At 32.8% G+C, this 25,250-nt stretch overlaps 1 protein-coding gene and 1 pseudogene across 2 annotated transcripts; one reads left to right on the top strand and one right to left on the bottom strand.

The window, feature by feature from the left end:
• Positions 1-4,962: 4,962 nt before the first annotated feature.
• LOC148627099 (uncharacterized) lies at positions 4,963-9,518 on the top strand (annotated as a pseudogene). Its single transcript, XR_015919376.1, has 3 exons — positions 4,963-4,990; positions 7,311-7,347; positions 7,793-9,518. The product of XR_015919376.1 is annotated as an uncharacterized LOC148627099 (transcript).
• Positions 9,519-14,052: 4,534 nt separating this feature from the next.
• LOC148627100 (uncharacterized) lies at positions 14,053-16,824 on the bottom strand. Its single transcript, XM_088567356.1, has 2 exons — positions 16,376-16,824; positions 14,053-15,446 (listed from the first exon to the last, which is right to left on the bottom strand). The coding sequence occupies exons 1-2, from the start codon at positions 16,638-16,640 to the stop codon at positions 14,428-14,430; spliced, it is 1,284 nt and encodes a 427-aa protein (XP_088423482.1). The 5' UTR covers positions 16,641-16,824; the 3' UTR covers positions 14,053-14,427.
• Positions 16,825-25,250: the final 8,426 nt, after the last annotated feature.

Here is a 25,250-nt window from a genome sequence, read left to right on the forward strand (position 1 = left end):
ACAGATAGCTCCTGAAAGAACTGATAAACCGGTGGTGTAAGGGTCGATTTTAATTTTCTCCTACTCATTAGGTTCGTGATATCCGGGAATGGTGTGAATAGAACATCAGGGCGCCTTCCTGGAGTGATTATACACAATAGTACAATGTGTAAGGCAATGTTCTTCAGTTTCGCCCGTTCAAAACATTACTCTTGATAGACCGAAATGTGCGAAGATTTAATTTAAGAGGAAATTAATGCGAGTCCATTTAATTTCTAGGATGAAATCGATAAAGTTTTAACCGCCTTGCTGAAACGGAGGCTGTATACAAAAACAACTGAAATCAAACCTACAAGAAAGGAACACGTAAACAAAATAGCTAGCTAAAGCCAGGGTGCTTTAGTAAAGAAGAGTAATTAGATAGGGAGTTAAGATTAGACTTTAGAACCATAAAAATACCAAAAAGGTTATCGGACACACTTTGGTGAATTACTTTTGTAAAAATATTCAGACCGATATGTGATCGTACATCTTTTCCGAATGAGGTCTGAATATATCAGATTGCTTTACACGGAGACTATTTACTCAAGCAATGCCAGAGGTTATCTCGCAGGCTTTCTGATTTGGTGTGAGTGTAGAGGAGTAGGAGACTAGTCATCTTATAGTAAAGTTGAATCATGCAGTTAGTCTATTTTAAGTCGATTAATCATGATCCACTGCTGAATGCGAGTCAATCAATTTAGAAATTTAAGAATACAATGTTGGTACTTTTTTTCGGTTTATATCAAGTATGAATTCAAATATGGAGTTTAGTTTACTGAGGAGTCATGCTAAAGAGAATTTTAACAGCTTCTTCTAAAGAAAAAACGCACTTTTCATGAAATATGCATATCAGGAGGATTCATTCGATAATATTCTAATATATATCAAAATACTAGTATAAGTGTGGCAACATTTTTAATAGTTTGAATTATCTTCAATTCATAGTCGTGACACTATTTAGGAAAGGTAATTTAAGTGACTTTTCGGTCACAAATCGAATGATAATGTTACACTCTTGGGTTCGGTCGATGATTCACAAACATAACTAATCGATCAGAATGATCATCAATCACTCATCGTTCACAAATCGAATGGCAATCGATTTCACCTATATATGTACCACGATGCAATGATACAGGGAACAAATTTAATACAGTTTGTATCATAAATAATATGCATAGGAAGTTGATTAGTGTACATGTATTAGAAGGAATAAAGTTGAGTCAACTTCATGATGAGTTTCTATACATAAAGTAAGAGAACTACCCTGGAAACAAAATCTTTGTAATTTGTGGCATAATTTTGAATTAATCACGCGGTCTATAAACGTTTTGTCGAGGGTTGGTTGAGAAACAAGTAAATAGTTGATTTTTGGGAGGGATGGCCACGAACGATTTTTCGGTACAAAATATTTGATTACAAGTTATTTTTGATAAAGCAAAGCTAAATATATATATATATATATAGAAAGGTCTGAAAAATTCCCAACGATGTTAGAATGCAAATTTTTGGTCGTTCCCTCCGCGGGACTCGAAAACTCGTACCGCTGTGACATCTATGGAAACACCGCCTGCACAAACTCCAGCGCCCTAGACCACTCGGCCAGCTAGGCTATATAAAAATATAGCTTTCGCTGGCCGGGTCATTCCTCCTCGTAGGATGAATCAAGGGCTGTAACTTAGTACACGATGCTTGATATTACGGGACAGTTCATTTAGATGTTATTATGTAGGATAGAGGATCAAATTAATGATGCATGTCACAACAAATCAATATTATACAAACGTCTCAGAATTCGCTACACTTCTCCATCGGATCAAATTGATAAAAGGGAAGATAACGTAAACTTATAGAAGGGTCTGAAAAATTCCCAACGATGTTAGAACTGTATGTAACGGTACACTCGATATACGAGAGGGCAACAACCGTGTAAATATATGAACGATGAATATATAACGCAGTTCTAGCAAATAACGAAGCAAGCTCAAGCAAGCGAACAATAAGCCAGATTAAGCTAGCGAACAATAAGAAAGCGCGGGAAAACTCCAATATCTAAAAACCATAGAACATAACAAACACACAACGGACTTAGCCATTTTATTTCATATTAATTACATTTGTATATATCATTGGATAATTGCGTAATAAAATTTTGACACTATTGTTTTTATGTACGTACTTATAATACATTTCAAATTGCTTTATTGGAACTGAGATTGAAAACTTCTGAAATAAAATTTTGAATGCCTTCATAGACGTAAGATATAAGTTTGCATACTGATATGATTAATAAACTAATTTTGGACCCTATTTGTAAATGTCTGGATCTAACATTTATAACTCTGTCAACTTAAATTATACAACTTAATTCAGTTACATATAGACAGAATACTGTAAAGACTCACAAACAAAAACATACAAAAAAAACCAAACAAACAAACAAAAACAAAACAAAAACAAATGAAATAAAAACAAATTATGACCCACCACTGTAAAATTTCACTCCTCCTCGAAAAAGCATTTCTATAAATAGTTAATTCGTGACTTGAATAAAAACAAACAATGTGTTGGGGGATCCTGATTTTGGGGGAACTTTAAATTCCATGTTTGGGAGAACGGTTCATATGCATACCATGAAAATTTAGTGGTGAACTAACCGGTATGGTGACTAATTAACCCTGAATGTCCTGAAAAAGCTTTGCCGTTGGAAATTTTTTTATGACACCTTGAAGAGGGGTCTCCTACATGACGTTTTTTGGCAACTTTAAATTCCATGTTTGGCAGAACGGTTCATATGCACACCATGATAATTTGGCGGTGAAGTATTATGTCATTACGGGTCAGGTAATTTCACTACCGGTTAGTTCACTTCCAAATTTCTAGGATCCATATATGAACTGTTCTGAAGAAGTCTCGTTTCAAATTTGACAGTTATGTTACTCGGAGGACCCATTTTCAAATAGTTATGAAATATTTCGTAGCCTTAAGCTTTTGTTAACAATTAAGTTTTCAACATTTTTGGTTAGTTAATCGCCCAATTTCTAGGATGTGCATATAGATAGTTCCCCCAAAATCGGACAAGCCCCCCTCCCGCAAACACAAACACCTTATTTTTCTCATTCTAGTCATGAATTAACAATTTACAGAAATGATTTTTTAGGAGTGAAATTTAACAATGACGAGTAATTATTTGTTTTTATTTCGTTTATTTTTTTTTTAATTTGTTTGTTTTTCTGTTTATATGTCTTTGTGTGTGTGTTCTGACAAAAAGGGGGTGGAATTTATTTTTGTATCTATATATTTTGAATCTATATAGAAGTGGAATGGCTTATTTTCAACATTATTCTTTCTTTATGTCACTGATTTGTGCTATAAAGTTATCAATCTCAGATCTATAAATGAGAGCCCTAACCCAGTGTCCAAAATAAATTATATCAGTATGAAAACTACTTTCTAACGCCTGTTTAGGAAAAGCTAAATAACAAATAATTTCAAAATTTCAATCTGTTTTTACATTAAAAATGAGACATTTAAAAAATAGTAATAAGTAGACTAGACACTGTCCCCTTTAGATCCAATCAATGTTAAGTCTATTTTAAAAGTTTTCAATCTCAGTTGCATTTGAAGTACGTGTATAAAAATAGTATTGTCAACAATTTTATCACGAAATTATCCATTGATACAAGTGAATGGCTCAGTCCGTTGTGGGTTTGTAATGTGTTATGTTTTTTTTTTTTATCTATTGAAGTTTCCCCGCGCTTTCTTATTGTTCACTAGCATTATCTACGTGTAGTTTATTGTTCGCTAGCTTGAGCTTGGTTAAAATAAAAAGCCCTTCGTAATTGCCAGGTAATGGTAACACTTTTTGAAAACAAATATCAGAACCCTAAGAGATTATCACTTTAGAAAGTAGAATCCAAGAGTAGATTGTTATAACCGATGCAAAATGCAATAAGACACACACTCTCCCCTTGCAATCTGATTGAACTCCCAAACGTGTTTTTTTTTTCCAACACTGTAGAGCATCAATGTATCAAAACTTTTAAATAAGTAAAACAATTCATTTTACAAACAATAATACTGTATTGTGATTCTTTAAATCATGTCTAATTTCTAATACATTAGATAAGACACACACCTATTTATTGAACAATTGACATTGAAAATGAACTTTTTTTGTAATTTCAGAAGATATGACAAAGTTCTTCTAACCCTTACTTATAAAGAGAAGACTATCCATAGTATAAGAGATCATTGTTTTCGTAACCTCATCGTTTTCCTCGGCATGCTCGTATACATACAGAAATTAACCTTGCTAAATTGAAGTTAACTATGGATTGTCTAAGCCTACAACACTACACAGTAATTAAGTGAGAAGGGGGATAACTCAAGTTTTTTCAATTTTTTTTGTTACGGCGAATCAAGGAGAATCAAGGGAAAAAATGCGAGTAATTATTTAAGGTAATGCGCAATGCGCAACATTTTATAGGTACACGTTTTGCATTCCTTTGCATGTCCCTTCATTACTTTTCGTAGACTTTTCTTACGATAAAGATGTTAAAATAAAGTTTAAACATATATTCAGACTGGGAGAAATGGTAAGACCCATAAGGCTTTGATTTTTTGGGGGAGAGTGATACTCTATACCTGGTTTTGTACTTTTAAGTTATTAGACATATACTTTTAATGGTACAAAAGAACGGATATGGTGAAACGTAACAAATGTACCAGCGTTTAACCTAAATACAAAATAAATGTTTTCAGAGATCACAAACGGTCGTCAACAAGTCTAAACGCACCTTTAAGTAAGGTTTGAAATACCCGTGTAAATCTACTGGTCTTTAAAAATATAAAGAACGGTGTTATATATTAATAATGCAAGTTTGACCAATTTTTCTCTATGGCCTTGAAGTTTTTGTTGTGATTTTACCTTCCAAAAACATGAGCACTCGTTTTTACACAAGGATCGGTAAGTGTGCCATAAGTTATTTTTACCCTTCTTCGGTATAACCCAAAAGGCAAACGACATGGTTCTGATAGTTTGCAAAACCTTAACGAGGATGCCAATGATATAACTTGTTTTAGTGTCCATTAAGCTTTATGATTAACTTAAGAAGTGTAACTAATAGTATTGCATTACTTGCACTTTGCTTGTGAATGCTTAAAACTCAGTAGCAATTTGACGGCAATATTTTATGATTTAATAGACAAATATTTAATTCCAATATCTTAACATAAATTATTATATGTAATTGTGTTGATATACCACTACTGTTAAAGTTTTATATCCTCTTCTGTTTATTTGCTGAAGATAATTCACTCTCCATTTTATTGCCACTGCACGGTCTCCAATCAGAAGAACACGGGAAGGGGTATTAAACAACGAACTCTCATACATGTGTCTTGTGGTAACGATTCCACTGCGTTGACATGAGTGGATGGTACTGGGTCCAATTCACCATACCCGACACAAGAGGATAGTACTGGGTCCAATTCGCCATACCCATTTTACTTCCAACGAATATCCATATACACCAAGTTTTGTCACAAGCATGATAAAAAAGGCTTGAAACAGGCCAATTCAAAAACTTCTATAGAAAGTACGCGTAAACTATATAATTTGCATTAATTATTGACATTAAAACTTCGTAAAAAAACACTTTTCTCATTTCCATTATTTGAACTTATGTATTGTACTTTCATTTTTCTTTATTTTTGTTATTGTTATTCTATACTGTTTTGATCACTTACATATATGTATATCTTTAAAAAGAAGAGAATAGTGCGTGTCCCGAACTTTTATGAGCACTCTATAGAACCTTACCATTGCATTGCAGACTACTTGGCTGTTACAATCCATACATTGTAATATTCTAATTTTCATAATTTTGTGAAAATAATACAATACTTTTTCATACAGTGGTAATCCAATTTATTTTAATCATATAATAGATGAGTATGGAAGTTTGTGTGTGTGTGTGTGTGTGTGTGTGTGTGTGTGTGTGTGTGTGTGTGTGTGTTTTATCATAAATTCAGAACAAACAGACTATTAAGATATAAATAAAATAACATGGTTTCTTTCAGTCGGTAAATAAAAAAAATGTTAATGCCCATTTGATGTGAAAATAAGTGATGTGAAAGAGTGCTGTATGAAAATTGTATATGACGTCGCGCACAAAGTTGACGGCAACTGTAATTTGCGCTATCTAATGTAGTTCAATGCACTCGTGTTAAAAATAATTTTGGAAAAGAAAATATTTCTTTCATGATAAAATAGCAAATACCAACTATTTTATTCCAAAAATCATTATGTTATCGCTGTCATTCTATATAAAACATGACAGAAAGCTGTCAAAAATACCGGGAAACTTGTAACATTATGTAGTAATAAATTGAAGTTTTTGCCTCTCACTTTTAAAAAAACTTCAAAGATTTTCCAAAATTTTGTATGACAGAATTTCGCGGATTCGGACTATGACGTCATACAAAATTCAACGCAAAAAATTAAAAAATGGCCACGGAATACGTGATCGAATAGTTGTACGACACGCGTAAAAAGTAGATACTTAGAGGATCAATATTGAAAAATGGAAGAATCGGTAAGAAAATACATGTTATCGCTATTTTATATTTCAAAATAACTTAAATGTTCTAAATGTGCTTTTCAATAGGCTTTTTATATCTCTACTAAATATTGTTGATTCAATGATTCAGGCCGAACACCTTTAACTTTTTTAAGTCCAATTATCTTGTTACAATTTTAAGTAATTACGCTCTTAAGGCAAATTACTGGATAAGTGTCACGAATCAGTCGCTTATTTTTGTCGCATCAAAGGTCTTAGCATATATCTTTTATTTTATATTTTATTCCGAGAATGTTCATATGTTATACTATTTTGTACTACAAAAAGAAATCAATTGAACGATTAAGTTAAAAGATATGTGATAAGTCTTGTTACGCGTTTGTTTTCTGGGGGGAAAATTGACATCATGCATGGAATTTACGTCGCAATTTACAAATTAAATTTTCAACAGGAAGTTATCATCAGCGGAAAGAATTCGACTGAACAAAGAATTAAAATTGCAGAAAAGAAAAGAACAGAAAAGAATATCCTACCATAAAAATAAACCAGTTGCAAAGAGAATGCAAGAGTATATAACGCAGGGGCAAAAAGACAAAGAGAATATAACGAAAGAAAAACACAAATCAAGACAAAAGACGCATAAGAAATGAATATATGAAACTTTATAGGAGGCGTTCCAAAGTATCAGAATCTTATAATTGTAAGATGATGCTGTATTTTCTAACAGAATGGAAAAAGCAAGGTAGGCCTGAAATTGGACAAAACTATATACAGTAAAAAAAATAAAGAAGTTTAGTGAGTTCACGATACCACACATACAAATGTGCGCGTCCATAGATGCTTTATTTAGACAATATCAAGTCACTATACCAGGAAAGAGCCCCCATGACAAATTTCTGTTGAAATAAATCATATCGAAACTAACTATTCAACAAAATTGGTAAGAAATCCGTAAAAAAAAAGAATTCGCTATCCCGCTACCCAGGCTATATACATGTATAGGCCAAACTCAATAGTTTTCAACGAAGCCCCTCCCCCCTTTTTCCATATTAAAACTGTAGATAAAAATAGAAAATAGAAAAATAAATATATAATATTGCAAGGAGAGTGGAAAAAGTTATTAATCTAAGACATTGCCATACACTAGAACAAATTTCACGGCATTGTGCATTCTTGTATTTTTAAAGGTCAGTAAAGAAACTCGAACTACCGGTTAATCCATCCAAAAGAGCCGCTGTTCTTTCTGCAAATTTAGATGAAAAAAGGTCAGCGAAATCTCCCGCCGTAAATAAATTCCGTTCTTCGATTGAAAAAGATAAAGTAGAATCATCAGCTCTTCAAAGTGTAAAAGAAAATCCTCACGTCTGTTAAACGCAAAAGGAATAAAGATGCAATGGCAAGTCTGAAATTAGTAACATGCGCTATCAGTGGTCCAAACCTAATTGAAAAAAGGGGGCAGTGAAAAGTTCAGCAAGTACATTAGGCGTCAATCAGAAAACAATCCAAAAGAGCACATCCTTCAGAGCTAAAGTGTTGCATTCTGGGAAATCCTCCTTTCTATATACATCAAGGAAAACTAGGCACGATGCGTTAGACGATACAACGAAAAGGCTTGTGCACGATTTTTGGTTGAAAGAAAGCAGCAGCAGACCTACGAACAATAAAAATGATCTTAAACGTGTCCGTATAGGTCCTAAACTATATTCTTCTCACCAGTGTTACATACTAGATAAAAAAACACCAACGAAAATATATTTTGACTTTAAAAGAGAAAATCCTGAGATAAAGATAGGACAGCGCGCATTTGAAAAATGTAAGCCTTACTTTGTTCGCCCTGCTACTCACAAAGATAAACTTACATGCTGTTGTCGGCTTCATGTTGAAATGAAAAGTTTGTTTAAATCATGCATGCAATTTCGAAAGAAAACACTCATTGAAAAAGAAAATTGTGCGGTATCTATCTATGGTTCCTTACATGAACTTGTTGATACAACATGGTGTGCACGGTCTGCCAATACGCACCAACATAAAATGTCTTGTTTGAATCGGGAATGTGCCGAGTGTGGTATTGACAAACTTCACTTTTTAGATGAGGAATTGGACAAAAGTTGAGCAGACGAGGTTTCATGGGAACGATACGAATATCAAAATGTAAAAAAAATAAAAGGAGATAAAGTTATTAGGAAGCTTGTTCTTGTAAAGAAAGACTCCAAGGCATGTCACATGTTTGAATATATGAAACAATCACTCCCATCAATTTAGGGCATACTGGCAGTCGAAACAATTAAACATTTTAATCACATATTTACCAGTTACGCATTTTGTTGCAATCCATGATTTCTCTGAAAACTATAAATGTACTGAACAGTGTGAACTCCAGTCTTCTTATTTCCAAAAAAAAAAACCCAAAAAAAACAGGAAGTTTCGATAGAAACATAGACATGCTATTTTAGAGTATGATGGAATAGACACAGACCAGAAACACGATCACCATTTTACTCATGCAGTCCAGAACTTAATTCGCGATTACTTAAAATCAATTTCATGCGACGTTTCAGTCATGCATGAGTTTACTGACGGGTGTAATGCCCAGCAAAAAAAGTTTATTGACGATTCCCTCCATAGAACTACACCGTGCAGCCTTGACGAGTGAGAGATCGACTGAAAATTTAATAACGGCTAATAAAGTTAATTTAGTTAATGGTTGTGTTTATTTACACAGAGAGCAAAAGGCAGATATTTGATTGTTAGTATAATAAATTTAATTCATACCCATGCTCTAAATAAGGCCGTTTGAAAAAGAAATATTTTCAAAACATTGTTATATTATAAAATTACCTCGCAATTGATGTTGAATAGTACGCAGGCATTAGGTCATGTAACGAAATTTATGGTATAAAAAATCAATAAGACGAATCATTAAAAAGCCTCCTCTTAATAACAAACACAAGTAATCATAAAATATAAAATGCCCCCCCACCCCCCCACCAAAAAAAAAAAAAAAAATACGGGTAAAGTAATGCTCAAAGCATTATTGTAACGCATTATAGGTTCGCAAAACGTGTATAAACACTCGTACTTTAACTTACTTCGGTAAATACATGTAGTCAAGAATTTTTCTCCGAAATTTTCTAGTCGCTTTGTTTGAGGGCTGATGTTAGTCGAGGGTTGATGTAAGGGACGATATAAAACAATGCAATCTCATAATCTTAAACCTTACAAAAAAACTCTAGTTGACTATTTCAAGTCATATTTGAATTCAATTTCTTCATTTGTAATTTCTTTTCATTTGATTTATATTCAGACTTTACGACATTACCATTGACGAAGGCTGATATCAATGACGTTGTCCCGTTCACGACGAACCAATAACCTGTTATCAGCCCGTGACCGATATCGGTTTGCAACATCTGGTGTTATTGAAGGGACAAAAACATCGATATCACTTCCAAATATGTGATAAAGGTTGTGACGTCAGAATGTTTGATTCTGTCTGTCTGTCTCAGATGTTCAAAACTGCTGTATTTACTATTAACAGTAAGGTAAAGCAATATTCAACGTACTAAATGTCAAGGATATGTATATTTATCTCGGGACAACGAAACACAACCTTACAATAGAGATAAGCAAAACGTATATATGTAACCAGAAAGTGTGATCTGTGTGATCTGTATGTAGTATATGTATTGGAGACGAATATCACTATAACATGGAATGTACCAGCTTAGGCCCGACTTAGAGATAAAACTCATTAATTAAATAAATTATAAAACGTAATATTTTAATTTTCAAGCAAACATAATTTAGAAAGCGCAATCAAATTTCTGACAACTAAATTCGGATTAGCTCTCAGACAGGAATCTTCCAGTGTTCTAAATCAGCCTATATTCAACGATTAAAAACTATTCTTGTTCTATACTGTACTGTATCATACTTTGTTACAACAAAGGTTTTCATTAGAATAAAGATGAAATATGAGAACAGACATAAATGAATATAAAAGCTCGAACATTATGTTCACAAAATCCTACACCCTGCTGAATCCCTACCGGAAGTTCTACCTTAGCTGTCGCCGTAACATGCAAAGGGTGGTATTACCCTGAAGCATGTAAATATTCTAGGAAACTAAGATCTGAATCTGGAATGGATTATTTCCCATTTAAGGTGAATTCATTTATTTCCTTGTGTTAGTTTCATTGAAGAAATGAAAGTGTTGGTTTCCGCCCTCTTGACATCGAAAATTCGTTTGATAAGGATGTTTTTGGCAGAACCCAGTCATGTGACGGAAGTTAACGACATCCTACGGAAACTTATCGAAAATTGAAGACGCACTAAATGCTAAAAAACGGTGAATTGACTATTGTGAGTTGCAATTCAATACATATCTGTGGCTTCCTCGAATTATTGCTAAAAACAATGCATATTTCACTACCGTGATGCGACATATATGGTAGTTTGTACCAGTGTTTAAACGCACCAAAAATTTGTCTGTATCGGCCCAAAGGTATGACAGATATGATAAAGTTAACACTGGTGTGTCAACTTAACCAATTTTTTTTTTTTTTTTTTTTTTTTTTTTTTTTTTTTTTTTTTAAATATACATGCACACTGTAAATCATCGGTACAAAAAAAACTTCATTTCATGTTTTAATTTCATAATTTTTCAAACAATTTACACGTAAAAAAACTACGAAAGGCAACGAAGAAAAATGGACGTAAGCCTACACGTTTAATTAATATGATTGTACATAGGAAGTAAGTAAACACTTCTCTGATTGTGCCAATGTTCTCAATATTAAATATTAAAATCGCAATGCATAATCTCAGTCTTTTCCTCTGAATGAATAGTGCTTTGGTGTATATTTAATTAACATTTCTTTTTTAAAATGTCCATGCGAGAAGAAAATGCACGAGATGTACAACTTCAATAACGACAAACAGTATGCTGAGCTCATGTCCATTTTGAGAGCTAACTTTCCCATTACCCCTTGGTGCAGTTATAAAAGCTAGCAATATATTAATCCTACTATTACACGGCAATATATCTACCAAGTTGACGTTCAGTGTTGGCTTTACCTGTCTTATTCTGCGCTGTAAATCCTTATTTGACGTTTGCGCTGCCGTTTTGTGTTGAGTTTTTAGACATAAGAGCTTTATTAAGTCGTAAACTGAAGACGATTGTGGACAACTTTAGATTTACATGGATAGCTAGCTTTGTAAATTAAGTGAAGTAGCTGCGTTTTACGATCACTTCACCGCCATTATAATCAAAAGCTTATAATTTATTTCACTACCGTCGAGTTTAAGTTTGCTGATATTTTGTAAGGGAGAGACGGAATATAGATGTATTAAATTGATTTAGAGCAAATCGAGTTTATCAAATTAATGGTGAAAATACTAGAAAACCGTGACGAACAAATGACATCGTGCAATCAATCAGTAGAGCCGAAAAAAAATGCCCTAACCTAGAAATATGTGCAACAGAAGAAACTATTAATGTGTGTTAAGCTGATTCAAGAAAAGGTCACCATGGAATACACATGAAGGTAAAACAGCTACAGGTGAAATTTTCCTTTTATCAAGATTTACCTCCCTTGTTCAATAGAAGTTTTACCATTTTACCACCGATCAATTTTTGTTGTTGTTTTTTTTCTCTCGGATACTCATGATGCATGCGAGCAAATAAGATTCAAAATATCTTCTTTTGAAATAAGTTTGAACTTCATTTTGATTGTTAGGTCGAACCCAGATAACTATATGGATGAATACAGTTTGACATAACATGGAATTCTGAATGAAAGTAGTTAATGAACTTAAAATATAAATAAAAAAATACTCTTCATCCAAAATATAAATACAGGGGTGTATAGGAACCACATTGTCAATTCTCTAGTGTGTCGTTTACCAGAATATTTTGAGGTTTAATCTTTTTCAATTTACCTGAAAACAATCCTAACAACAGTTCAAATTCTATCCTTTTTCATTAATATCAAATTAAAATTTCCTTTGTTTATGTTATGGAACATTGTAGTTCCATACTCATAAATTCAAGTTATTGAGCGAAAATCTGAAGATGACTTTTTTAGGGGTTTTTTTTTTTTGTTTGTTTTTGTTTTTTGTTTTTGAACATTGTGGTAATTCATGAAGTCTTTAAGTCTTTACAGTTTAATTGCTAATTTTGATTCACGGAAACACAAAACATGTTTGTATTTTACCCATCTATTGCCTTTATTTCCAGATCGGTTCATGTCATCAACCTCATCCTTTCATTTCGGTATTAAAATCTATAGTACAATTTCTGAAGAGATTCATGCACTAATACTCAATGCAAACCTACGGACAACAATAATTCATTATCTATACGATCATTTCAGTCTGTTGTGTTGAAGCGACATGTATCAACAAATGCTATATTCAAGTGCAAGATCTTTGTCTGTACCACATTAATGTCGATCTTCGAAGTTTATGCTTGACTTTTCTTCACTCGGACGCGAAGCAATGAAAAGGGAGTTCTTTAATATGAAAACGATACATTCCATGAACTAGCATAAGTCACTGTGACATTTGTCTACACACAGTAGAGTAAACTAAAACAGCTATGATCAAATTGCAAAGTTCTTTTTAAAAAATATGTGTCCCTTGAACGAGTGAATGCCACTGTTGGAATTTAAGGGATTCTCTAAAGTAAGGGCAATCTAAATTAAAAAAAAAAAACAACGATCCTTTACATGCAGATGCAGGTGCATCTACTTGCCTCCTGTACCGAAACAAACCAGTTCTCACTAGAGAAGCAGAGACAAGAGCTTTTTCACTTTCAAAAAAATATTTTGGGGTAAAACGACTGTTGTTATGAACATACCGACAAAATTTACTTCATTTATAGAGGAAACCTCTTTAGCCTCAAGGGCGGATCCAGACATTTCCGGAGTTCCTCGCAGAGGGGGCTGCTAGAACATTATTTGTCATTTTTTTGTCAGTTTTACACGTGGAAATGACAAATTTTCTAATTAAAAAGAGACGCCAACCCTCTACATCCCCTCTAAATCCATCCGCCACTGAGTCGAGTCAGCTCTATATACGTAATTGTCATTTCCAATTTTTAATGGCACCCTTTCGATTGTTCTTTTATTTGATATGGTACAACAATTTACATAATTGTCAATGGTTTCTTCTCTTAAAATAGTTTACAGATGCTATGTACAAGACTGCGATTGCAACTAAAGAATATCTAAATCTTTGTTTTTGTGACATAATGATATACTTCGTGCAGTTTTCTCTCCTGAGCATGTTGTGCTACAAAATATATTCAATGACAGAACAAAATTTTGAGTTTTTTGGTTTTTTTATTGTGTCACCAAATATGATCCCATCACTCAGTGGTGACGTTCCTGCCAACAGGTGCGCGCCACACACATTCCATCAACATAGCTTGTAAAAACAAACGGCATTAAAAATAAATCAGTTTTATTTTCATTATGTAACAAGTATAAAAATGAAATCAAAATTTATCTACAGATTTTACATTCTCGCTGAAAAAATACCAACTCATTAAGTTCCATTAAATAAAGCACTTGATTTTTATTCCCCAAAATCTGGATCTATATCACTGGCACTATGATTAAAACTGGTTTGGCACTTTATAAAACATTTATCGAAATTTCAAAGCCAAATTTTCTTATTCTCGTTTTCAGCTTAGTATAGCTTGGACTTGGCACAATTAGAAGTATCTCGTTGATTTTATATCCTTTGTACAAATAGAACATTAGTATACATGCACCAATTAAAATTCAAGATAACGTTTTAATAAATAAACAAATTCAAACTAATGAACACATTCTGGCAACAGAGGACTTGCCATATTCATAGTTCCACTGTTATTGTCTCCATTCTTATTGTCTCCATTAATTTCACTAAAGAATGGTATAGAACTTGATTCGTACTGGATCCCAGGAAACTGTTCCCCTCCTCTTTGACACCTGTCGATATGATGAAGAAATGAAGTTGGTTCCTCCTCTAAGTACTGGTCGAATTCATTACGGTCAACCTCGCTCCCGCACATGCCGCTCTGAAAATTCATCCCTGAGTTATTTCTAGCTGAGCATGGCAGGAAATTGTTTTGAGCAGGGTTCAAATGTTCCGGAAAGTGAGCTGGTTGGATATGGTGATTGTTGACTACGGGGGTAAAGCTGGAAGGTGTATGATTTACAGATGAAACACTTAAATTGTCATGTTTTCCTTCCCTTGATTCACTAAAGTATGGCTGACGACTGACCAGTGCCCGGAGAGTTGTCAGGCTGTCAGATGAAGAACTTAGATTTATACTGGTTGGTGTATAAAAATGTGGTCCTGGTTTCAAAGGTTGCAATGACGCCGAGCGTAAAACATCTGAGAACGGAGATTTTGCCAAGTTCGAATTATAGTCTATGGGAGTGAAATTTCTCTTCGTGTTGTTTTGTTCCAAATGCATGTCTCTGACCGCCGGATTCGGTTGTCCATTTGCAGCAGTCACATTCCAGAACTGTTGCATATATAACGGAGCAGATGACGTTCGCTCGGGACAATGGATCGATGTCGACTTTCCAGAAGATCTGAAGCTGTCGCCCGAGGAGTCATTTTCACTGTACCGTCTGTTTTCTGTTGCGTGCTTTAGCTGGTCCGAACCTGAACTGTGGTAGTAATTTCTGCTCGGTTTATCAACAGATTTCATTTTCTTGTTGTTTTTCCGTCTTCTTGGTTTATATTTATATTCAGGATGGTCTTGCATGTGTTGTTGTCGTAAGCGTTCTGCTTCCTCTAGAAACGGTTTCTTTTCATCATCTGGGAGATCCTTCCACTTTTTTCCTTCAAAATGAAAAGAAATATTTTTTTGTCATTTTTGCAGTCGATAGTTGTTAATTTGATTAAATTACAAATTTATTTTGAGATGTTCTTTTAGAATAAATATTAAAGTATCATAAATGATCCAAATCATCAAAAAATTATTCAAGTTTAGCCATTTATTTCTTAAACTAACAGTGTCACGTATTATTCGCAAAATATTTGCATTCAAATGAATTGCTGTATTACTAAAATATACTAGAACACATAATAGTGTTCATTCGATTTTAATAAACAAGTGAGTTTCCAAGTTAAATCATTATCAACTAAATAAATATAGAATAAGTAAGAACAAATAAAGATGCAATAAAAGTTAAACCGTGGATTTAGAGGACATTGAAATTTATTTCGTTTCCGGTCTACATTTAAAGTATTTTGATATTTAGTCGATAAGAAGTTTAGTTGAAAAAGAGATGTTAAATAATCATTTCTAGGTGTGAACCATTCAATATTATCATGCTTTTTTTTTATTAACCGAATGTACGCTATAATGAAATGCACACTTGTTATTTCATTGGCATTTTATTGGGTTCTGGTAAATGTCACCATGCTAGGCAGAAATATCGCAGAGGATAACAGGAGAATCTGTTCAGATAAACCTTAAGGAATGTGTATGAAATTCCATAAAAATTAGAGCAAACCCTCATTTAAAAAATATAAAAAATATAAATATCAAAAGAATATTATACGCGTGGCTTACTGGTGATTTTTATATAAAAAATATTGATAGGGATAATTTGTAAACTAAGAACATTTTTATTGTTCAAGAAAAAGTTCCATAAAATGAAAAAAAATATTACAATCAGGTAATTCCAATCAAGCTATACCGATTAAATAAAGTACAAGATGTACATTGGATGCGATGTCATGTGAGTTTGAAGTTGAATACTCACCCAACATCTTGCTGAGGTCAGCGTTGTGGACGTCTGGATTTTCGTCAGCCAACTTCTTTCGCTCAGTTTTTGCCCATACCATGAAAGCATTCATAGGTCTTCTAATCCTTTCTTCCTTTTTGTATGGAGAACAATCCATTGGTCTTTGGTCAGCATAATGAAATCCATAAGGTTCTGGCCAGTAGTTGTAACCATCCTGCATTGGCGGAATATTCCCCAAGGGAGGAGAATACATACTTATACTATCACCAATTCTCATTTGCATTGTTCAAAATTTCCCTTAGGTCACTTTTTCCTATTGTCTTATATTCTTCTTCTATCACTTCTGCATTTCACAAGCGAGTTTAAATTATAAAAATTGACTAAATCCCTCAGATATATTCACTTTTATCACGTACTTCATTCTCCTGTAATAACGTTTGAATGTCTTGACAAGGCGTGTATATACTCAAACTGATAGCAGTACTTTATGCAAATACTCAAGAGCTCCTCCCACTTTCCAAAAAAACTTGCTAAAATTTTTACTATTACTCATAATTAAGAGTGGTGACACACGACATTGTATTTCCTTTGCAACACTGTCAAAACAAACACACTAATTAACAGGAAATTAACAGAAAGAGGGAAATATTTCTTATTCTAAATTTATCTTAAAAGAATTAAATGATTTTTATATAAGTACGATAAGGTTTGCACATGGTTTTAAATGTAGATTTGGAACCAATACCTTTAAGAAATGCTCTTAGCAGAGACATCAAAATGTTCAGTATGAGTGATTGAATTAAATGATTTTTAATTATTTTTGTTTTTTAAATAAACAGTTTTAACTTTTTTCATTTATGTCACGTTAATATCCGATTTCAAAGTAAACAAAACAAATTATACGTTTTTTTTTTCAATTAAGACTGTCATTTTTTTTTTTAGGAAATTTTGTTTTACATGAGCCAAGGATTTATATATTTAACTTATTGCATGAGCTAACGTTTAATCAAATAAAATGTGCGAACATTTGTGTATTTTTTAAATTCTGTAATTTGGAATTGTCGTGTCGCTATTAGTTTCCATATGCTTCACAACTAATTCAGCATTACTATTATTTTCAGTGCAAAAGTACTCTTGACTAGACAATTATATGCAATAATTTCACTGAATGGTCGTTCTTGGAATGATTCTGTGTCAAGTGCATGGAAACTTCAAAAATGCTTCCCGTGTTAGTGATTGTGAGTTGAAGGACGGAGGACTCGATTTTTAGAATATTTTTTTTCAAGTTGTAGAGGGGCATTTTCAACTACGAAAAGAAGTATAATAATGATCAAAATGCATACGCTGTTTCGAATTATTAAGTCCAAAATTGTTATGGAAGACAACCAGTAAATGTTTAATTAGTTTCTAAATACACCGTATAACAAGAAAATTCCAAGTAAAATAGAACCAATGTTCACATGTTGACCTGTTAATAGAAAATAACTCCATTTTCTTGACTTTTGGGATATAGTATCAATACTTGAGACACTAAAAGATCCGTTCTATCTAATTTAACAACTTGAGTTTTTATCTAAAAGTTTAAAAAAATTATTAGATCCAAATCAAGGGTCCATGATGGTACAATAACAGTACAAACATATAAAATTCAAAAAGGAAAAATTAGCCAAGACTTATGCAATATAATCTTTAACAGTTTACTGGTTTTCCTCTTTAGAACTACTATACATGTTAATACCTTGATCCAAAGTAACTTTTTTGTACGCCCAGAACATTTACATATATGTTTGCGCGATCCACCTGCTTTCTTGCTCAACGTTTGTAACAACAAATGAAAATCGTAGTCATGATATCTAGTGAAAAACACATATTCTTGTAAGGTTCCATCCTCCCATGTCAGGGTTTTGTTATTCATTAGACATGGAAGATCGAAATCATATTCTGTCAATAAAATTGGATGTTATGATAATAATTGTAAGAATTTAATTCCGCACATAAAGAAACACTCGGGGGGTTGATCTATCAATAAGCCAATTGAAACATATCAGCATCATATATATTTCTTTGGGTTGCAGATGCTTGCTCTGCTCCTATTAATCGTAAACGGATTTTATTTGTGAAGAAGATAATATCGCTATGAATATATATATCGCGTATTGTAGTCTTTCGATCATGTAACAACAGACAGTCTTGCAACTTGTTTAGCTATTGAAGAGGGAAAACATTTTTTAATGTCATGTGATTTTTACTCGGTTTATTTTTGGAAGCTGGAGAGATGTGTAATGATTTCGGGGTAAAAGTTCATATTTTTTATAACATATGATGCAAGTTACAGCCTTTTAACTGTAAACCGTATTTTTCGTTGTTTGATATTTCCTTATGTATCAGAGATTGTGACGTTTTATAATGTACATTTATAATTACACAAGTTACATTTATCTATAATTTCTTATAGGCCAATATTGGCTGGATACCAATACTGCTAAATAATGATATGTTAGAATCCTTTAACTCATTTTATCTTTCCTTGAATAAAATGTAGTATATTGGTTCGTGACACCTAAATAAAGTATTCTGTTATAACTTTATTACTCTTAACGAGGATTAGTAACTTAATCCTTGGTTATTTTTTTAATTAAAACTAGTCAATAAGTTAAAAAGTTCCTGTGATAAAAATACTCCTATGATTAAAACAACAATTAATTGAGTGACTAAATGAATGACATAATTAGTAACCTCATTCTTGGTAAAAAAGGGAAACAATACTGTACACACTCACTTATCATACAACTGACTGCAGTGTGTTTAGCAGTTTTTTAGTGCACAATTTCCCTATTTAGTCTAGTGAACAACTTAGAAAAACCTTTGAATTGCTTTTTTACCGGGCATCGTTTGTAATTCTATTGTTATAGACTTTGCTCCATGAGTCTCTTATCATTTTCATACATAGTTTTCCTTATTTTGAACACGAGAAATAATTATTACGTATAAAGATGTAAATAATAAATATACGATTCTTATTTTCTACAGCGGTTCTAAAAAATAACCAATTTAACCTATGATGATATTGCAAAAAAACAGAAGACAAGATACGTGTAAGGTTCACGACAACCATTGACTAGATAGGTGTCCATGATTGACTTGTAATCCATATCCTGTTTGTTTTACGTCGAGATGCACGTCGACTTCGTTAGATTTTGATTCCTTAAATTTGTTTTTAATTTGAACCATTTAAAAGGAACAGATTTGTACATATCGGTAGTGATCCCGATTTAATTTGTTTGGAATTAAGGGCATTCCAATGTTGGGTGCTGGCAGTATAGGATGTCAACAGCAAGTTCGATATGGCTGTCAAGTTGTTTAATATATTGCTTTTAATTTCACTGCCTTTTTTCATTTTCTGGTCTAAAATTGTTTAAAACATTACCTTTTTAATACATGCTTCGCACATCTTATGAAATTATAAGTATATTTATGACAAATTGTAAACATTGATCCCGGTCTATTAAAATCTGTATAATTACTTTGTGTGAGATATGGACTTATGGATTACTGGATTACAGTAGCTTCTTGATATGATGTTAAATTAATAGTTCACTTGTTTAATGATAAAGAGTGTCATCTTTTGTCAATAATGCTAAGAAATTAAAATTATTTCTTCAGTCGTGTGTGTACCTTTAAACTATTTTTTCGCCCATTTATAATTTTGGAGCTTACTAGGCGCAATTTATCACTTAAAAATCATAACTGTATGTACTTCAGTTAACTCATTTACTTATATACAATTTGTACGAAAACATGAAAATGTTTGTTTTTATTTTTATTCTCAGCATTATGGTCTCCCTTGGTATTGGATCTCCACTTTATAAGAGTTTCGATACGATTTAAAAAGAAATACAGGATCACAATCACATAGTATCATCGGACAGTGATCGAATTATGGAAACAAGTTGATAATGCATATGCTTTGGACAGACTATACAAGTGTTGCAGTTGACTCTTAATTGGCATACAAAATCATCAAAGTTTTCAATAGTTGCCCAATCACTACAGGTTTGATTATTGAAATTGCTCCTTTAATCTCTAAGTAGCAAAGGAATCGATAGTTTATTCGAATGGTGATCATATACACAAAACACCCAGAATATGGTACTTTTCGGATTTGCAGCCTTTCAATTTCTTTCAAGCGACAATTAGATAAACCTGAAATTATATGGATTTGCCATCGTCTTCTAAAACTCCCTTGAAATACCCTTTGTATGACCACAGAAGAAACAAAATGATAAGTACAATAAACACAAACTTATGTTACATATAAAAATGAAATATGCTCATACACTGATTTGTTTGTTTTACTCAGGTATATTTGTTAATTGAATTAAATGTGTTGGTTGATTAACCTATTATAATCAATGTCTTTTTCATTGAAAAAAAAATCACAGGACGGTGCCTTGGCAAATCTCCGTGTAAGATGTCTAGTCTGTGTGTCATGAAACAAAAAGAACCTTTTTTAGCAAGTTTATGCAGTCCCATATGAACTATTTAGCCATTAAATGAAAAACGTTTTACTGCATTCAAAAGAAATGTGGAAGGTAAAAATAAAAGCGGCATATCCTTTCTCGGTCCATTTTCAATGCAATTGTTTTGGGATGTGGCCGTTTAAATCGTTTATATACATGTACTAAGTTGATATAACAAGTTAGCTAAGTTGATATAACAAGATAGCTAAGTTGATATAACAAGTTATTAAGTTGATATAACAAGTTAGCTAAGTTGATATAACAAGTTAGTTAAGTTGTTATAACAAGATAAAAAAAGAGTTTCACATGGTACTAACGGGCTTCCATAGAAATACATGCAAACGATTGAGTGTAGTTTCAGTTTGTAATTCTTAGACTTTCTTGATTTGGTTAGTCATTTCAGTGGTATAAAAGTGAATTTTGTTCAACAAATATGAATTCTGATTATCAAAATTTATAACATACTACAAATTTTCACTTTTGTGTCACAAAAGTCAATTCCGTGGCACAAAATTCAATTTTGTGTGACTACAGTCAATTTTGTGAGACAAAATTCAGTAGGGTATGTAAGTCTCGTCACGTGACTCCATGATTTCATGAGAATGAAATACGTTTTACATATAAATTTCCGGAAGGAAAACTGAAACTAGAACGAGACTTACAAACCCTATTTTGTCACAAAAGTCAATTTTGTATGCAAATTTGTTTACAGAATCCTTTGAATGTGCAAATGAATTCTCACATCACGATTTTTTAAGAAGTTTTCTCATTGGACATAGTAACCGCAGGTTTCAGATTACTTCGAGCAACGCGCAGGACGGTTAAGGCCGTTTAAGTGAAATTAAAAAATTCTTTAAGTTGCATTCTACAGTAAAACTGTTTTGGAATTGCTAAAATTGCTATTATACGTTTTCTGTGAGATTTGTTTGTTAAAACAGGTTTTAAAACAGGCGATTTTTCTACTTTCGATTTATTGGGATTTCTCCTGGTGAATCACGTGATCATTTTCTGACATCTTTCAACTCAACAACGAATATATCTTTATTTCTCATCACCATATTACATAGGTACAGAGATATTATGCATAATATGTACAATATTTACAGTATTTACAACATAGTGTATGTGTTTAGCCAGGACGGCACACATTCTTAATAATAACACGTATAAACTTACATATTTGGACCAATTGATTTTTGTTATGTGAAGACATCAATTCATTAAATATTAAAACAGTTGGCCTACTATAAAATTTTCTATGGATAAACTTTTTTCGATACTCTAGAAAAAAAGGAACATGTCATCATATAATGATATTCACCACCTACATCATTAACATCACATAGTGTACATAATCTGTTTTCTCTTAAAATGTTGTTCCATCGACCTTGTTCTATAGGCAGTCTGTGATTAGTGGTCCGAAAAAAAAAGTATTTCTCAAATACAAGATCTCCCTTAGAAATTCTATAATTCACAGCTTTAGCACTTTTATGAACCATATCATTCCACTCTTGTTGAAATTGATCTAATAAACATGTTTTAACCACCGCCTTTAACCAAGTATCAATACGGAGAGTCTCAGTAATCTATACATAAGAAAGACCACACTCATTGAATACCCTTTCAACATACAGAAGCCATGGAAATGAAATACCACGGTTTGATTGTATTTCGTACAATAATTTATACATTACGTACGAATATTTTGTTTGTTTTCCAGAAACAAGTTTAGTTCAGTATGTTACCATTCTATGTTTTACATCTAAAAGTAATGGATGACGACCCAATTTACTATGAACCATAACGATAGCAAAATTTTGCAACATTTTAGATGAACCTTTTCTATTGGTTCAGTATTTCCGAAGCCCCAACCTTCTGAACCATATAGTAATATAGGTTTTACAACCTTACCAAACAGATCTAGTTGACAAGAAATCGATAGGTTATGGTGTCTACCTCTCTTGAGTATCTCATACATAGTCTTCAGTCCCTTTTCTGCCTGTGATTGTACTGTGTTTCGCAAATTTTTCACTCTTTGAAAGGAGAACACCTAAATAATTGAAATCTTTGACAATATCGATATTTCGGTTATTGAAATTAAATGTTATATTGTCGGGCAATCTACCATTACAAAAACAAAGAATCTTAGTCTTGTTAACATTAGTCTCAAAGTTTCACAGTACTAGAGAAAAATATCTAATTGATTCTGTCCTTTGGCGTTTCAACCATCAGATCTGAGTCATCTGCATATAATAAAATAAAAATTATCATATATAAATTTAGCTCATTTTCTATCTCATCACATATTGTTGACAACACTGGTGCACCAATAAAATGCTTTTGCCCGACCTGTTAATCGCAACCAAATTTGTTAAAATTTAACAAGGTAATTTGTATTAATAATGTATTTGTCAAAAATTTTGCTGGAAAAAAATGAAATGTCAGATTAGCCAAGAAAATCATATTAGAAATTTGTTGTGCGGTGAAATTTGTTAATCTGTTAAAGTCGGCGATATATTATTTTGTTCCACTATCCTCACGATTTTTTTGCCAGATACAGATAGATTACTTATTTCATTCCGATACTATAGGTGTATGACACAAGAAATTCTGTTAAGTGGAACAGGTCGGGCGAGATGAAAAACCGACATAGTACGAGTCTAACTTTCGTTTCCCTTTTGAATTATAGTGACAAATAGCAAGAAAAGAGAGTCAAATATTTCTAGATACAAAACACATTTTGAATTCATTTGCATATCCAAAGGATTCTGTAAAGTAATTTGCATACAAAATTGACTTTTGTGACACAAAATTGAACTTAGTCCCGCAGAATTGAACTTTGTGACACAGAATTGACTTTTGTGACAAAGAATTGACTTTTGTGACAAAGAATTGAATTTTGTCTCACAAAATTGAATTTTTGTGAAACAAAATAGACTTTTGTCTCACAAAATTGATTTTTGTGACACAAGATCATTCCCATTCGGCGCCCCGTATTTATTGCTGTTTTCCGAATTGTAAATAGTTTAAGTTTCAAAGAAAAATGTTTACTGTTCTTCCTTTTCCCTGACCTGAATAATCCAGTCGTTATATTACGTTCCTTACGATCATTTCATTAACGCCTGCATTCCCTATCAAAACCCCGGAACACCACTGGACTAGTGCATTGTTGGTAATTAAAAATTAGCGAGTAACAATGTGACACGTGGAAAGGATTATGGCGTGTGAAAGCTTAGCCTCGAGAGTAGAAGGGAAACAGATATAAATATGAAAAAACGACTAACATTTTTTTCACCAAAAGATTCCAATTCCCTAACTGATTAAATGGTTGATACCTAAAAGAAAAATTCAGTCAAAAAATGTGCGTGTGGACATTGGCCCTTTTGGATTCGGCGCTGAAGATATTTTTTGTTTTGACGGTGGTGGTCAAAACCAAAAATATCTCCAGCACCGAATCCCAAAGGGGCTTAGTGTGGACACAGACGGGGATGAAAATAACGGGCTCTTACTATCGCCAAAGTTATATGACAACCGAAAAAGTTTCATTCCTGACAAAAAATTTAAAAAAATATAAGGAAACAAAAAAAATGAAGGGTAATAACAAAATGACCGAACTGATAAAATCTAGGCAGTAGTCAAATGGTATATAATCTAAATGGAAAGTCCGTAGTCGGAAAACCACCGCAATGGTCCTGACTTGGTAGACATTTCAAAATGAAAGGCGAGTTAACTCAGGTTTATAGCGCCAAACCTCCCGCTTCCATTACGGTTCACTATTTCCCTTATATTTCAACACAGATATTGGCAGCATCAAATTGCCACCAAGTCAAAATTGATAAAACTAGTTTTCAAGGCAGTATAGTGGATATGAACAATGAATAAGTGGAAAAAAGAACTAAATACAATAAATATGATGTAAGCCCTAGCCACGATTTTCAAAATGTCTTGAACGGCTTGTGTGGAAGGTGCTTCAAGTTAAAGATGAAATAATATCAAAACTACAGAAAATTTATTTATAGATATTATGAAAATCCATCATCTATAATCTGTTCGTTAGAAACAGATTATTTTTAATAAGATATGGATATCTTAACTTTAAAATTAAATTAAATTAAACTTTTTAGGCAGCGTATAAGACGTATTTTCAAATAACCCTGGTTCGAAATCCTGTCTCTTCAGCAACGGTGGCGTATTAAGGAGTCAGATTTATAAACATATGCATGGCTAGCTGGTATGATATTACTGCACAAAAAAAGGAAATTAATAATTTTTAAAATCAATATCCACGAAACGGAAAGAAATCGAAAACAAAATCGGCAATACTAAGAAATGAAACGAAAACAAAATATATTGAAAGAAAATGACATATTCCA

Source organism: Perna viridis, chromosome 1 (assembly GCF_037379345.1).
Source record: "Perna viridis isolate PV_CMFRI_1.1 ecotype Kerala chromosome 1, ASM3737934v1, whole genome shotgun sequence".
NCBI classification, from domain to species: domain Eukaryota; kingdom Metazoa; phylum Mollusca; class Bivalvia; order Mytilida; family Mytilidae; genus Perna; species Perna viridis.